This window comes from Nicotiana tabacum, chromosome 6 (assembly GCF_000715075.1).
Source record: "Nicotiana tabacum cultivar K326 chromosome 6, ASM71507v2, whole genome shotgun sequence".
NCBI lineage: Eukaryota > Viridiplantae > Streptophyta > Magnoliopsida > Solanales > Solanaceae > Nicotiana > Nicotiana tabacum.
The window spans coordinates 127,786,876-127,803,107 of NC_134085.1; the positions used below are offsets into that span (position 1 = coordinate 127,786,876).

The 16,232-nt window shown below is 35.8% G+C and overlaps 3 protein-coding genes and 1 pseudogene across 3 annotated transcripts; 1 reads left to right on the forward strand and 3 right to left on the reverse strand.

Moving 5' to 3' along the window:
• The first annotated feature begins 380 nt into the window (after nucleotides 1-380).
• On the forward strand, nucleotides 381-5,032 carry LOC107802908 (protein COFACTOR ASSEMBLY OF COMPLEX C SUBUNIT B CCB2, chloroplastic-like; annotated as a pseudogene).
• A 518-nt stretch (nucleotides 5,033-5,550) lies between these two features.
• Nucleotides 5,551-6,934, reverse strand: LOC142181788 (uncharacterized). The gene is made up of 3 exons (XM_075255320.1): nucleotides 6,434-6,934; nucleotides 6,226-6,344; nucleotides 5,551-6,126 (listed from the first exon to the last, which is right to left on the reverse strand). The coding sequence occupies exons 1-3, from the start codon at nucleotides 6,786-6,788 to the stop codon at nucleotides 5,671-5,673; spliced, it is 930 nt and encodes a 309-aa protein (XP_075111421.1). The 5' UTR covers nucleotides 6,789-6,934; the 3' UTR covers nucleotides 5,551-5,670.
• On the reverse strand, nucleotides 6,887-8,524 carry LOC142181787 (uncharacterized). Its single transcript, XM_075255319.1, has 2 exons — nucleotides 8,436-8,524; nucleotides 6,887-8,142 (listed from the first exon to the last, which is right to left on the reverse strand). Exon 2 carries the CDS (start codon nucleotides 8,130-8,132, stop codon nucleotides 6,942-6,944), a length of 1,191 nt encoding a protein of 396 aa, XP_075111420.1. The 5' UTR covers nucleotides 8,133-8,142; nucleotides 8,436-8,524; the 3' UTR covers nucleotides 6,887-6,941.
• Nucleotides 8,525-10,599: 2,075 nt separating this feature from the next.
• LOC107802909 (dihydrodipicolinate reductase-like protein CRR1, chloroplastic) lies at nucleotides 10,600-14,227 on the reverse strand. The gene is made up of 9 exons (XM_016626491.2): nucleotides 13,845-14,227; nucleotides 13,692-13,766; nucleotides 13,538-13,603; nucleotides 13,347-13,442; nucleotides 12,658-12,774; nucleotides 11,523-11,615; nucleotides 11,239-11,340; nucleotides 11,055-11,141; nucleotides 10,600-10,978 (listed from the first exon to the last, which is right to left on the reverse strand). The coding sequence occupies exons 1-9, from the start codon at nucleotides 14,091-14,093 to the stop codon at nucleotides 10,946-10,948; spliced, it is 918 nt and encodes a 305-aa protein (XP_016481977.1). The 5' UTR covers nucleotides 14,094-14,227; the 3' UTR covers nucleotides 10,600-10,945.
• Nucleotides 14,228-16,232: the final 2,005 nt, after the last annotated feature.

Below are 16,232 nucleotides of genomic sequence, written 5' to 3' on the forward strand. Positions count from 1 at the left end.
TTGCCTAAAGTAGAATTGTTTTGCTTTGCTGTTTGTAGATGAGTTAGAGTCTGGTTAGCTAGCTGTGAAAGTTGCATTATGGCTTTGTAATTTCTTCACTAGTAACTAGTAATTACTGCTAATACAATTGTTAGCCCTCATTTGTTTTGTTTGCACTTAACTAGGGTCTGAATCTGAATGAATGAGATCTTAGCCCATTAAGTGTATATATATATATATATATATATATATATATATATATATATATATATATATATATTATTATTATTATTTTTATTTTTAAAAAGTCTGCATAGGTCTGATTGCATTTGATTCGGTCAGACCTTTAATTGAGTCTTAATTCTGTTAAGAGGTTGAAAATACCGAAAATACACGCCTCTTGTTTCTCTCTATTGACATCAGGCTATTTCTTCTAAACCTAAAACAAATTTCATCCTTCACACGTCTCTCTCGCAGCCGCCAAATCTTTTTCTGGGTAAGATTTTGAAAATTATACTTGGAATTCTCCATCTTGTTTCCACTTTTCTAATGGTAAATTTCAGTTTCGAGTTTAGGGTTAAAAAAACCCCTTTTAAAATACGATTGAGAAGGGGCTAAACTAGAAGGTTTTGCTTGCCTCTTATTTGTGTCTTGTTCGCACTTTTGGATATTCTATTTTGATTGAATCTCTGAATTTTCTGTGATTTTGTTGACATCCCGATTCTCTAAATCGTAAATCTTAATTGGGACGTGTTCTAAATTGTTAGCAATGTTTTTTTTCTCTTTTGCAGATTCACATAGTCCCTTTTGAACCTTCTTTTGTTTTCTTCAAAAATTGCATATTAGTGACTGAAATTCAATTTCTCTAAACCGTAATTGGTGTTTATGAAGCTCGTCCAAAATTAAGAAACTTTGCTATGGCTAGAATTCGGATAATGAAGTTCTTTGTTGTTGAAATTAGAGCCGCTATAGTTTCATATTTGGCTAGAATTCGGATAATGTATACATAAGTAAGATTTACATTTCAGTGCTTTCTGAATATTTATGTGCTATTGCTCTTGAATTATTCGTCATATGTTACATGTTTTATGATTGAACCATGCTTTCTTTTGTTTATTCAAGAGTAGCTTCTTTACTTCCTCAATTTTTTTTCTTCCTATTTTGTGTTTAAGATCATACCATTTACTACATCTCTGCAATCTTCAAACAGATTATTTGCTTAGAAATATACAACTTAGCTCAAAGGGTGAGGCTAGTAAAACATTCGCTTTAGGCCCCAAAAATTTTGAGGCCCCAAAAAGTGTTGTAAAATACGTAATAATATTTTGACTTAGACAATTCTGAACTTTGTAGAAAAAAGTACAAAATCCGTGTAAAAAAGGTTTTAAAAAAACAAAGAATATTTACTTTTAACATAAGAAATATTCTAGAACTTCGAATTAAACTACTCAAATATTTGTATTAGCAAATAAAGTTTTTTACATCAAGATCCAAGGTAATGCATTGCAAACATATGGCTAACATCTTACTAATTTGAATTAACACTTGATAATATAAATAATAATATTACTAAATGAAGCTAAAAGTCATATCTTGTATGAATACTTTACGTTCAAAATATTTTTTTGGTTACATTTCGTTACTACAATTGTTGTTATTATATTTAATTTTCTTTTGTAGTTCAAATAGTTTAACAATTGGATCTTACATAAAATATTAATTTATATCTTATAATATTTCAATTTATCTCAAATAATAACTTTTTTTGTTCAAGTTAATATTTTCACTAATTGATGTAATATTTAATCACTTTTTTTTGAATTGTATATGTTTTTATCTTGAAATATAAGCCTTATTGTCTGTTAGTAATAGTAGGAACATATACAATCTTAATCATTCAGTGTTCAGATCTGCATACCACATCTTTATATTCAGACGTTTTAATCTTTAAAAAAAGAAACGAGGCCTTAGTTACCCCAAAAAGGTGGAGTTTCTTTTTCTTCCTCTTTTTCCTAATTGGTATTAAATCGTTCATTTAAAATGATATCTAATTCTATCATTTTACTTCACGAAATCAAGTAGTACTATTTATGCCAATAGAAAATAAATATAATCCCAAATTCGGTGCAGTGTTTTATCGAGTAATAAAATGAAGGGAAAAGAAAAGGAAAATTCCCTTATTTTTGGTTCAATGGAACATGCTCGTTAACGGAGCGTGGTACAACAACATCCCGACAACTCTCGCCAATAGGCGAGGCTTTTCACAGACTGATAGTGTAGAAATCACCAGCAACCAAAACGTTATCCATTTAGCAAAACGAGAAGTTCCCGCGGATGAAAATGAGCTACACCTGCCAATCGCTAAACTCATTGGCGCCGTTAGTGTTTCCCGTTAAAAGATACGGCATATCCATTCCTCCGTCAGAATTCCGGTGCCGGAAAACCAGAAAATCATCGCCAATGATACTCTACAGTCGTCTCGATAACTCTACTGATACTCAACAGCAACAGCTTAATCTCTCCGTTCTTCGTTTCACTCTCGGTAGGTCCAAAACTCCTCTATTTCTCTCTCTCTATTTCAATTATTTTGTATTTTTCATATACTTTCATGTAATATGTACTCATTATTTGTGTGTGAAATTGTTTGCGCGTGTTGGATAGGAATACCGGGATTGGATGAATCATATTTGCCTCGGTACATAGGCTGCGCATTTGGTTCTCTTTTGGTATTGAATCACTTTCTCGGTTCGGATTCATCCGCCATCACCGCTGCACAGCTCGTGAGTTCACAATTTGTATTCAACTCTATGCATAACTGTTGTCTGTTTTAATGTAGTTCTAATTCTAATTCAGCGTTTTCTGTTTTGTATAGAGAACGGAAGTTTTAGGTGTTTTTTGGCTGCTTTTTCTGTTATGGTTCCCTACCTTGGAAAGTTTCTTAAGGTAATCTCTTTGTCTATGTTTTACGTAGATATTAGAGAGCTTAAGTTCTATAACATCCTCCCGAAACGGGAGGATATGTTATTGAAAATGTACTGTAAAATATGTTCTTTTTATGACGGTGATGTGGTGGCCAGCTTGCACACCTCGACTATTCCACCAGGTACCGGAGAGCTTATGGTTCTCCTCCCACTACATGACCGCTAGGCCACTTCCTTAGTGCACTAAATTGTTAATGACTAAATTGGCTTTATCTTCAGGGTGCTGTTCTAGTAGAAGAAAGAAATGTTCCTGAAGATGCTGAGCAAGCCTTTGTCATCTCAGAAGAAATATCAGATACTCTGAAGGAGGATTTGGCTTGGGGAACATATGTTTTGTTGCGCAACACAAGCACCATATCAGTGGTATGTATCTTTGGAAAAGATTGTGCCAACATGGATTAGTCAGAGCATCTTACAAGAAGATAGTACGACCACAATTTGAAGAAAACTTATAACCGTGAAGATTATGTTGATTTTGCAGCTATTTTCACTTCAAGATACAATTTGTGCTCGTGGCTACTGGAGAATACCAAAAGATGTGTCGAAAGATCAGTTATGTGATTGGTTTGAGAAACAGATCCAGCAAAGTGGTTTTCGTAATTTGAATGAGATACTTTATTTTCCGGAGGTCTCAGGTATTAATTATTAAATCTCGTTTCTATGAGAGTGATGCCCTTTCAAATATTAAATTACACTTTCTGCAGTGTAAATTAAGGTGAAAACTGCACTTTGTTGTATTATTACTAAGTTGTGATATTGTGGTTCTCTCCACATTTTTGTGATAGTCTAGACTCTGAACTGTTGGAGATGCTTCCAAAAGGAACCCGTTCTCTCCTTGTTCAACCGGTATTACAAACTGAAACCTCAAATTCCGGCCAGAAGTGGAAGAAAGATGGTTTTGTGCTTGTGGCTTCCAGCAACAGTTATGCATACAACAATAAGGATAGAGCCTGGGTTGAAGCTGTTGCAAAGAAGTTTGAAGGTAAGTGCATCTACGCAGATCTATAGAGACTCTAATGTTTCTTCAAAATATGCTATAAACAATTGTTCAAAATTTGCTCATTGAGCTACTTCAGTGAAATCCATAAAAGCTTCAAAGCTGTGTTTAGGTGCAAGCTTGGTTGCTGATATGCTATGTACTAGTCCACTTAACCTTTTGCTGCTAGAGGTCCTGTTTCTTTGCCACATATACTTAGGGAAGTGTTCAATGTTTACTTTTGAAAAAAAAAATCATCTGTGATGCATCAATGATCAATGCATGCCAGACACACTTATGTGAAAAAAAAGTGAAGGAGAAGAATTAAATTCTAGTAGATGGTTCTAAATAAACTAGCGGTTAAGATTATCCTTGACATTTTATTTTGAATGTATTTAATAATTTAGCTTTCTGCTGGTGAAATTTAATAGCTAGTCTTTCCTTCCTTGTACACAATGGGAAGAACTGGAAAGAAAAGAAGTGAAAGCTTAATTTCTGACTATAGATTGCAACAAGGGTAGCAGCTAGCATCCAGAACTTATGATCACATAAGCAGCATTCAAGGATCTATGGTATTTGTAGATTAATTCAAGTGTTCCCATCCAGCAGGCAACAGACGCATATTTTTCTATGGTGTAGTAGATCCTTTTTTGGTTCAACCCACCTGAGTATATGCTTATTCATTTCTGTCCAAAAATCAGGCTACATTCTGCCAGCTGATCGGGCATATAGCATCACATAAAGCAGGGATGCAATAATATGGTCTAGAGGTGCATGGAACCTGAACATCCCCTGTCATAAACATCATTGGCCCTCATAAGTTTTGGAAGAATGGTCAATGGTGAATCTAATCATGTCCGCAAATTCCATGCAAGGACATTAATACAATTTTGTCAAAGTGTCATGACCTGCAAGGACACTTGGTCCTCGTGATTTTTGATATCAAGATGCTGAATCATTAGATTATGATCTTTCACATCTGAATTCTCTAAATAGTGCTTGCACTGAGGAGCTTAGTTTGGTTCTGATTTGAATACTGTTTGAAATGTTCTGGGGATAAAACTGCTTCTAGGAGATAGAATCATTGTTTAAACTGCATTGACTGTCTGCTTTAATCCAAAGGTTGCTAAATATGGATAGTGGTACTTATAGGAAAAAAAACCAAAGAGATAAGACCCTATGGAGTATGGAAAATGTGGTTAAAAATCTATAATCGGGTCCTCTATGACAATGACTAAATTGATTATCTTCGTGCATTAAAATACTATATTACCTACTCCTGTTCCAGTTTATGTGAACCTATTTCTTTTTTGGTCCGTTCCAAAAAAAATGACCCCTTTCTAAATTTGGTAACAATTTAGCTTAAACTTACAATTCTACCCTTAATGAGAAGCTTTTATAACCACACAAATACTCTGGACCCCTTTTTGCTTTGTTTAGGACCACAAATTCCAAAAATCTTCATTTTTTCTTAAACTCTGTGCCCAATCAAAGACAATGTTTTTGAGAGCGCGAAGCGCAAAAAAGCGACAAGGGCTCGCTTCGCTTCAAAAGCGAAGCGCAAAGCGAAGCGCACGCTTTATTAAAGTGAAGCGCAATTCTTAAAAAACATAATGTAAAATTATAAATAATCAAAAACTTCAATTTAAATACTTAAAAGTAGGTACTAGGTACCACCAAATCATCCACAAATCATCCACAAACCATCCACACTAGAATCAACATCTTATTCTTCTACTCTTCTTCTTCTTCTTCAAGATTGTCAAAATCTTGAATTCCTCTATTATCTTCATATTGCTCGTCATCTTCTTCTTCCCCCTCCTCTTCATGATCACTTTCATCTTCATCAGTTAGGGATAGGGATCGACTTGTAGTAGCCACACCTTTTCCCTTCCTAATAGAGCTTGAACTTGGAGTATATCTCCTTAAACCATAAGGATCTTCCCCAACTCCACTACCAACCGCAACATCACCCCAAGTGAAATCGGAGTCGCCTTCAAATACTTCTTCACCTTCGCAATTTTCGGGGACTCCGGTTAGCCACTCATTAGCCTCATCAATATTGTCCAAAAGAATTGGATCAATTATATTGCGGTGGTTGTAGCGACGCCTCAATGCTCTATTGTATTTTATGAACACTAGATTATGGAGGCGCTTCAAGGTTAGTCGATTCCTTTTCTTTGTATGAATCTGCAAAAAAAGATGTGTCAACTAATTAGTAGGAGTTTGGACAATTGAGATATAATTTACTTTATCTCAAAATACGAAATAATTCTTTTTATTTCTCACGTGTTCAAAAACACTCCAGTTCCTTTCACATCCAGATGAGCTACAAGTTAAACTTAGAACTTTGATGGCGAAAGCCTGTAGCTCCGGAGTCTCTACACCATATTGGTCCCACCATTCAACTATAGAAGTCAAAAAAAATGTTCAAGAGTTAATAAGTATAAAGAATACATTGAAGTTAGAGCTATAAAATATAGAAACACTTGGTCACCTGGCGACTTCGTCGTTCTTTGTTTAATAGCAAGTCGGAGCTTAAAAAGTCCTTCAGCTGCCTTGTAAATAGCAAGCTGATCTACTATCTTTTCTTGCAAGTCTTCATCTGGGTTCAACTTGATAACAACCTGATGGAATCCTGTCCACACTTCTTTAGCCAATGAATTCTTCTCATGCTGCTCATAAAAGAGTGATGAGTTCAGAATAAGTCCAGTTGCATGCAAAAGTCTATGAAGTTGCTCATCCCATCTTGCATCAATGATCTGAAAGACCTTTGCATATTTCTGCTCATCACTGAATGATGCTTGAATAGTCTCCTTGGCCCTATCCATAGCTTCATAGAGGTAGCCCATTGATGGTTTTTGCTCTCCATCCACCAAACGGAGTACTTTAACCAAAGGGCCACCAATTTTAAGAGCATGAAGGACATTATTCCAAAAAGAATAAGAAAGAATAATGTGTGCAACCTCTTTCCCCGTACTTTCCTTTGCAAATTTACTCTTGCTTCATTCCTCTGAAGTGACCATCTTTCTCAAATTGTTTTTTTGACAGTGGATACTATGCAGAGTCAAGAAAGCAGTGGCGAACCTTGTCTTGCCCGGTTTCACCAAATTTTTTTGCATGGTGAATCTTCTCATCATATTCAATAACAAGGGCCGCTGAGAAATATAAGAATGTAACCTAACGCCCTGGCCAAAAACTGTAGAGAAGGGTTTTTCCCTGAAAATGTCCCCGAACATCAAGTTGATACAATGAGCCGCACATGGAGTCCAATAGACATTCTTGTACGCTCCTTCAATCATGCCACTTGCTTTCTTATTTTCACTTGCATTATCAGTGACCACTTGAACAACTTTGCTTGGACCAATCTTTTCGATGGTATTCTGAAACAAGGTGAACATTTTGATGTGGTCAGTGGATGAGTCACTAGCATCAATGGACTCAAGAAACAAGCTTCCCCGGGGAGAATTCACCAACACATTAATAATCATTTTCCCCGTTCTTGCCGTCCACTTATCCATCATAATGGAACAGCCGTACTTGTTCCACACAACTTTATGCTCCTCAACAATTTTATTAGTCTCCTCCACTTCCTTATTTAGATAAGGACCTCTTATTTCATGGTAAGTGGGAGGCTTCATTCCAGGTCCGTATTGACCAACGACCTCAATAAAGTCTCCAAAAGTGTCATAGTTGACACAATTGAAGGGGAGCCCGGCATCATAGACCCATCGTGCAAAAGCTCTAACCGCACGATCCCTCAAAATGTCTTTAACAATTTTTTGTACATCTTTTCCACCGCCCTTTGCTCCCGGCTTCTTTGAGAAGTAGCAATCCATAGGACCTTTAGTCGATGATCCATGGCTTGACCCATCTCTTCCCCGTTTTGTTGGAAGTGACAATTCTTCAATATCATCATCATCATCATCAAGATTGGCCACCATTGGTTGATGAACCATTTGATTTTTTTGCTCCTTCTTCTTCTCAACAAAATTCTTTATTTCTTCCCTCACCTCCGGTGGACATTTCGGACAACTTGTGACGTTTCTATCGCCACCAATTAGATGGTATTTAAAGCGATAAATGCCACCCGTTGTAATCTTGTTGCAAAACTTGCATACAACATTTATATTCTTCTCATTAGTTCTCTCGCCATATTGCCAAGCCGGGTCTTTCTCTTTCGAACTTTGAGACATTTTAATATCCCTATTATTTAAGATATAAGAAAAAAAACATAATCAATAAACTGAAAATACATATAATAATAATATATATAATAATTAATTATATAAACTGAAAAAAAACATTTAAAAAATCAGTGGGTCTATTTTCTGAAAAGAAATCAGAAGAAGAAGCAACAGAAGCAGAATCAAAAGAAAAAAAATTTCTGAAAAATAAGCAGAGAAGCAGAAGAAGCAGAAGAAAAATAAGAAAGGAGAAGGAGAAAGGAGAAGAAGAAAGGAGAAGAAGAAATGAAGAAGAAAGGAGAAAGAAATTACCTGGACCGGTCGACTGGAGAAGCAGTGGTCGAGCTTGAGCTTGAGCTTGAGATAGAAGGGGTCAACCCTAGGCCTTTGTCAATCTTTGTTTAATTGTTTTGACGGGAGAAGCAGTGTGACTATGTAGGGGTCTATTTTGTATAATTAAAAAACAGACCCCAAGTTTTTTTTTTATAAAAAAGGGCCAGTTATCACTTTTTGTAAAGAAGCGATCGCTTCGTCGATTTCGTCGCTTCATCGCTTCGTCGCTTCACTAGCTGAAGCGCGCGCTTTTCAAGATCGCATCGCTTCGAGAAGCCTGAAGCGATACACTGTCGCTTCGCGTCGCTTCGCGCTTTAAGCGATGAAGCGATCGCTTTTCTAAACACTGGTCAAAGAGGTTCACATAAATTGGAACGGAGGGAGTAATAAAAAAGTAAGAGTGCTTATTTATAGATAGTGGTTGGTAATGACTTAAGTTGCGTGGACTCTTCGTTTTTGGTGCCGCACCCGTCTCGACACGAGATGGGTGCGGGATACGTCACAAATTTGGTCAACTAACTTCGGATACTTTGACTTGAGTCCATCGACAAATTTGGGTGAAAACTGAAATTTTGATTTCTCAAAATTAAAAATAAAATAGATTTAAGACATGAGAAATGGCATACCTTCAATATTGTAGTACTTTTGTCTCATATTTGCTGCTTTGTGTTTCAGAAAAACCAAAAATTCAAAGTGTCGTGTTCTGAGTTCGGACTTCTACTAGATAGTAGCAACGATATAGATGGAGAGTTGGTGGAAGGCTTTGAATGACTTTTTTTTCTCTGTATAGCTCTATTTTTTATAATTATGAATTTTCTAAGCTGAATCCTCGCATCCGTATCCATACATGAATCCGCACTCCCGAATCTTAAAATTTAGATTTTGCTAAATCCGACACTCGGGTCCATTCCCGTATCGGATACCCGCACCCGAGTCCGAGCAACTTAGGTCATGACGGCGTGGTAGATCAACTTGGGGGTAACATAAGTGATGAATTTTGTTTGATAAGTACTGTAGCTAGCAACAATCTTTCTAATAAGTGCTTCACTATGAATGGACAATTAATCTTCTCTCTTGGTGTAAATTGTTCACATAAGAGTTGCCCAAAAAGTAATATATGTACATCTCATCATTAAATATTTTCGTAAATAAAACACCAACATTTTGTTGGAAAATATGTACATGCTTTAATTACCAAAAGCAGGTTAATGAAAATTTATGAGTCTTAATTCCATTTCGATAAAGTGAGTCTTAATTCCATTCCCAGCCTTTTAATAGGAAGCTGGCAAACCTTTTTTTATGGTGCTTCCCAAAATGACCAGAGTACGGCTTTCTTTAGTCTCTAGGCCTTCCCTATCTGGTTACAACTTCTTTTATGCTTTTATTTGCTTTAGTTGTCCTCTCTCTGTAAATATGCTGTAAATTACAGTATTCTCATTTCTGCATGAGCATGTCGGGATTAATATTGCAAATGATCCACCATAAGCATAGTGAATAGGAGAAATTGCCACCCGTCCTATGAAGTTCAGAGATTAAAAATTATCCTTCGGTTCTTTAGTTTTTTGTTATTATATCATTAATTTCTCCTTTACAGAAGCCCCAAGTGCTGAAATATCTTTTTCCTTTTTTCTTTAACCACTTTAGAACCCAGCTGTCTTAGTTATTCGCCTTAAGGTAGTTGTTGGTTCATAATGTAAATATAACTTGTATCTTGCTTTTTTCAAGTCTTTGGCAATCTACTCTCTTCACCATGTCAAACGTTTCAGTATAAGTGTACAGCATTCTGTGACAATTCTCTTTCTTTCTTTATAGACAAAATTTGAAACATCTTGTTTTCTGTTAGCTCTTTATTTGAGGTAGTTCTTTGAATTGTGCAATTAAAACACCAAATAACTTTTCGGTCTTCGAAATGCTATGGCTGGAATTTGGTTCTTAATGTGTAAGGCTATACAGCAAATGATGAACCTTTATATAGTAGGCAAGGAGCAAGAAACTAAAAACAAAGGGAAAAAGTATTTATAAAGAACCCTAGTCCTAGAGCATGGAGATGGAATTGACACCACTATGCAATGTCAAAATAAATGCTATTTGCTACCAATAAAAAAAGTGGGTTTTGGGGGGGGGGGGGGGGGAGAGAACAAGGGCAAAAAGAATGTAGGGTTCTCTCAAATTTAGGTAAAAAGTTTAAGTGATCCCTCAATAAAAAAGAAAAAAAGGGAATTATTCAGTATAGGTCTGAAATTTATTTAGAGGGTACAATTTCTATATTTTCGCTTTTAGGCGGCATGGGAAAAACATATATTCTCAGATTTTATTAGCTGTTTAATAAGTTGCATATTGTGATCCAACATTTCTTGTAACGCTCTTTTGACAGCAGATTTTGGGAATTTCTCTCTTGACTGCATCTTTCTTTCATGTCTCCCCATTCATGTACTCACAAGATATCTGGATGTTGCCTACCGTCCCTTTAGCCTCTTACTGTCTGCTTCTTATAAAAACTTCTCCAAGCCATAGACCAGGTTCTGCCAAGGGAAAACAAAGAGTATGTTGTTTAGTGTCATGGTGAAATATGTCAAGACATGGTTATTTGATAGGTACCTTGAGGCGAACAACTTTTCTAATGGCTAGAATTAAGCCTGGCATGAGACATTGCACATCTGTGATATCATGCTTTAGTGTGTAAACCTGATGAACAACAGTCATAGATGAGATTCTCATAATACAAGGGGGATCCATGGCCCTTTTCTACATAGTCAACGAAGAGTACAGTTCAGAAGCACACCTCTCCTGGCCTTGAGAAGTATACTGATGTACTAGATGGTAGCCCTGGTAGAACCAAGCTGTGAATACGTACTCCGTCTTCCCCTAGAACTTGACCCCTTGCCTTGCAGGACAGAAGATAAAAGCAACAAATTATCAGAATGCGGCTGAAGTCAAGAAATTGCCTAGTCCATAGATCCAATTGCTGCAGAGTTTTGCTGGTAAAATATTCTCATGTTATTTGATCCCATTTGGCTTATTATGAAGGGGTTACCAGTCCACAAACAAGGATTTCTTGCTTCATACCGGAATATCTGTGGAAATGTCATCTCTATTATACAGCTGACCCAAATTTGAAAGGTTGTTAGCAATTTGAACTGCATCCTGGGTTGGAAAATCCTGTAACCAGCAATAATTTCATTACTTTTGACCGCTGTTTTTTGTAATTCAATAGCATTTAATACGTGACAGATTTTTTCTTCTTCTTATAACTATGATTTAAATGCAAGAAATACTCCACAGACTATATATATATATACACACACTGACATTATATGGATGAGAATATGTATACTACTAGTAGTTATCAGTGAAATCCTCCGCAATGCGTCAATTCAATCGCCAGTCGCTTTCTTTGGATAGATAAGACACAAGTAAATTAGATTTTAGCTGATCTAATGAATTAAAAGATGAGACGCTTAATGCCCGAAAGAAAAGCTAAAAGACACGGAGTAGTTTATTAGAAAAGAATAAAAAATTAAAGAAGATTCGGTGTCCGAAGGTGTAGAGACTACGACCGTGTCACTGTTACTATTTACTGTTTGATTGTGATTTTAAGATCACAATAGATTCTTGTACCTAATTAAGCGACAAAGACTGGATCCAGCTAGGTTATGGACCCATGCACTATGCTTTATAATCACTATTTAATTGGAAAAGGAGGATTTTAAGGCATTGCAACAAATTAGATGGTGATAGGTCTTGGCGTTGGGCCCCTTGTAATGTTGAAGTAACATTTTGTACCACGGAAAAATATTTACTGGAAAGATGCTGAGATTTCTAGCTCTAAGAAGCGTTTGGTTACTGGGTCTCGTACCTCCTGCTGTAACACATATTTATCCAGTGTTTGGTTATGGGTATTAGCTCATACTGGTTTATATTTTATACCAAATTCTTGGTATTCTTTATGTGACCTTAACGGTATAAAAGTAATATGACCGGTTCAGGAAGGTTATATACCTTTTTATTATAACAAATAATACGTACGGTGGATATTTAAATTTAGTTGGTTTCTACTATTTTATTCTGTTAGCGAAGAGACTTTATTCTTTTTGTCGTCACTAATCGTGATTTACATGCCGAACTCAAATATAGTCCAAACAAATAAAAGAGAACACGTGAAAAGCACAAAAGAGGCGTGTCACGGGGTTAATGTACTTACCACTGCATTAGCTCTAGACTCAACAATTTCTACATTGTTATAGTGAAAAGAAGCTGAAATCGCTGCTTGCTGGAGAAGTATGGATCCAATTGAAAGAGTTGGTGCAACCAAGCAACCCTGATATCAGTGCCAAAAAATCCGTTTAAGTAATTGTTTCTTCAAGTGTTTTTCCCATGTAAATTGATGAACAAATGAATTTTGTGAATTGCATCTACTAAAGTAGCAAACAAGGATGTCAAAAAAGTTGCATATAGGGCAAAAGAAAGGCAGTCCAGTGCATAAAGCATTACGCATTCACACAGGGTTTGGAAAAGGGGCGTAACCCTTTTGGGTGGGATGTAGACATCCTACTGTAATCAGAGGCGAAGCCACATGGTCATAAGAGTGGTCAATTGACCACCCTTCGTCGAAAAATTATACTGTGTATATAGGTAAAATATTACGTTTTAAAGATATATAACACATATTGTACACCCTTTGTCGGAAATTTTTTTCACTTCTTTCAAATTTGAACAACCTTGGAAAAATTCCTAGCTTCGCCACTGACTGTAATGCAAGCATCAATGACTACTTTCACGGCTCGAACTCGTGACCATACCGTTGCTCTAAAAAGAATGCATATAGGGCATTGTTTGAGAATGTGGTTATATGAATTGTATAAATCTGTAAATCTCACCCTGCACCCTCACCATGCTGGCCTTCTCGCAGAACATAGATAAAGCCATGACAGTTTCTTGCTTAATCCTTGGCACGTAAACTACACTATTCATCCCAAATGCTGTTGCCTGCCCAACGAAACCAAATGATTATGTTCACAATATAAAGGACCACCTTCTAAACTTTTTCCCTCTGTTAAAGAAGTGGTTTAAGATTATTGGACCTGTTTGACATTGTCATAAACTGTAGAAGGGTCAGTGAAATCAATGACTACCCCAGTTGCCTTTGACTGCATAATTTGATTTCACAAAGTCAGAAACCAGAATTTGACCAGAATTAAAGCAATTGGGTTAATAATTCATGACCATATTTTTTACCTGAGATATTGAACCCAACACCATTGTAAGGTCGTTTATTATCGGTATTTCTAGAGGTTCTTCCATGTCACAAACCTGAAATACTAGGTTAAAAGTAATCAAAAAACGCAGAGATTGAAAAAAATCAAAGTGGAATTAAGCAATATAATGGACCTGTCCAATATCTTGTCCAACAAAATTAGAATCAACAGCACCAGCCACTTCCATTCCTCTAGCTTTAGTCACAGCAATTACGGCTGCTCTTCCTATCTCCTTTGCAGCTCCATTTATGATTACTTTCACATTGTTTTGAGATGGCTGTACTGAGCAACAGATGAATGGCTTTGTCTTCTTCACTTTTATCGGCCTGACGTTATGACTAATGTAGTATGTAGGTTGAAATTGGCAGCTCGAGGCCGCCATTGATATGTGTAGTTACAGCCTTTTTGGTCTCTTAGTACCTTATTGGTCTCAAATTTGGATATAACTTCACTGTTTCTGTTAAAAGATAAGGTTTTTTTTTCTGCCTTTCATTATGTCCTTAGCTTGTTGGGACGCGCACATGTTGGTTTGGTGCATGCTATTAATTGGTTGGTCTCTCTCTATATAAACTTGATTAACACCAAAGTTTGCTTATATCGCCATATTGCTTTATCAGTTTGTCACAATTATATCAAAGTGTTCAAATTTCGCGTATCGACTAGGCCCTCTCCTTGGGCAAAATGAAAAAAGACACATATGAGAGTCGACATTTTAGAGCCCGTTTGGTTGGTGTTTTAAGAAAGTTAATGACCGTATAAAAACCAACGTAATAAATTAAAGTACATAATATCGGCCGAATAGAAAAAACCGATTGAACCGATCTTAATAAATTAAGATATCAATAATTCAAAGTTAGACATATTTTAAGTGAAAACAACCGGAGCATATCCTTTGAAAAATCAAATTAGAAAAATAGGCGAAGTATCAAATAGCTTGAGTCGCTTTACAAGTCGTATAATAGAAAGTACGCATGTACTTACATATATACTTGTGTAGAAATGATTTTGTTTAACACGTTCTTGAAGTCCTCATTAAACACGAGATACATAGGATTTTTGGGATTTCCAATCCGGTATCTTGTATTCGCATTGAAACCTAACTAAATTCGAATTTATACCGGAGAATTCAACATTAGGGGTAAATCTCTGTCTAATGAAGCCCATTTCATATGCAACTCTTGGTATGATTATTTCAATTGTAGATTAGAAATGGGAAAGAAAAGTTAGAATTTAGAGACAGAGACGAGTTGAACTTGAGAGACATGTGCGAACGTGCAAGGACTTCCAAATATCATGTGCACCTCCAACTTAAGTAATTAAGCCAATACAATATTAGTGCAAGAGGAGTGAAGTAATTACTGCTCCATGCAACCGGCTAACTAAAAGTGTACTTGTCTTGAGTTTAATCAGCACCTCTTTTTCTTGGTATATTTATTGTCCGAACAAACTTGCAATTAAGTTGGAAAATATATATATTCGCCTGCTAATTAAGCCGTTGAACGAATAATATGAACTTAAAACTTAAAGAGATTTTATTAACGTTTGGAGTTTATAAGTTAAAGATACGGACAATTTAAAGATTTTTACGTGCAATTACTTTTTAAGTGACATACACTAAATACATATTTCTTTACACAATAACAATTTTTCCTTTACGGCTTAAATATGATATTCCTTTAGATTTTACCAAATATAATTAATGATTTTACTTTTAAGTTATATCTTACGTGTGAATCTCATTTTATTGCTTCCAAGACAGTACATATTTGAGTTTCTAATTTCTAATTAACGTTCCATTCACCAAAAAAAAAGGTTCTTATAATAAAACAAACGGATAGCATAAAATAATTTGTTAAAAAATCCAAATATGAGAAAAATGATTTTTTTTTTATATCTTCTTACATTTTGAAGATATTGCGTATAGTTATGCACTGATGTTTTATACTTCAATACCACACAAGTGAGGGAGGGGGTCTTTGTGTAGTGTCCAATTTTGGCGTGCATTGAATTATAGAAGAACATGGTTCTTCTACGTGTTCCTTACACTATAGTTGTGGAAGAAGTAATGTTGACAGTAAAGAACACAAGTATTTTTACGTGGAAAACACCCGGCTCAAAAGGTAAAAATATTATGAACTACTTTCCAATATGATTTTCCCTAAAACTTCACTTCAACTCTGAGCCAAAACAATAATGCTTACAAACCTCTTGTAAACTTAAAAATTACTTCTAACCCTTATAGCAACCAACCGCAGGCTGTTGTGACAAACTCTAACCTGAACAATACAACTCAAAGTACCTAATACAAATGATTCTAAAGAATTTCAGTACAACTCAAAATTCCTACTACAATTGAACTAGAATAAAAGATAGACATATGGAACTGGTTCTTCTATTTGGTTCATGTAGCTCCAGGTTCGCACACTTGAAACACACAAGAATTGCTTGCAAAATGCGTTGCTATTTTGCTCTCAGTTCTTGCTTAACTTCAACATTTGTGCGTCACCTGTATAAGAGAACA

What these genes read in the sequence shown, in the direction of transcription:
- LOC142181788 (XM_075255320.1), bottom strand. Translation starts at nt 6,788, where the DNA reads ATGGGCTACCTCTATGAAGCTATGGATAGGGCCAAGGAGACTATTCAA. An exon ending in AAGAACGACGAAGTCGCCAG is followed by an intron (nt 6,345 to 6,433) that starts GTGACCAAGTGT and finishes TGACTTCTATAG; the next exon opens with TTGAATGGTGGGACCAATAT. An exon ending in ACTGGAGTGTTTTTGAACAC is followed by an intron (nt 6,127 to 6,225) that starts GTGAGAAATAAA and finishes CTTTTTTTGCAG; the next exon opens with ATTCATACAAAGAAAAGGAA.
- LOC142181787 (XM_075255319.1), bottom strand. Translation starts at nt 8,132, where the DNA reads ATGTCTCAAAGTTCGAAAGAGAAAGACCCGGCTTGGCAATATGGCGAG.
- LOC107802909 (XM_016626491.2), bottom strand. Translation starts at nt 14,093, where the DNA reads ATGGCGGCCTCGAGCTGCCAATTTCAACCTACATACTACATTAGTCAT. An exon ending in TCTGCGAGAAGGCCAGCATG is followed by an intron (nt 12,775 to 13,346) that starts GTGAGGGTGCAG and finishes CACTGATATCAG; the next exon opens with GGTTGCTTGGTTGCACCAAC. An exon ending in ACTTCTCAAGGCCAGGAGAG is followed by an intron (nt 11,142 to 11,238) that starts GTGTGCTTCTGA and finishes GTTGTTCATCAG; the next exon opens with GTTTACACACTAAAGCATGA.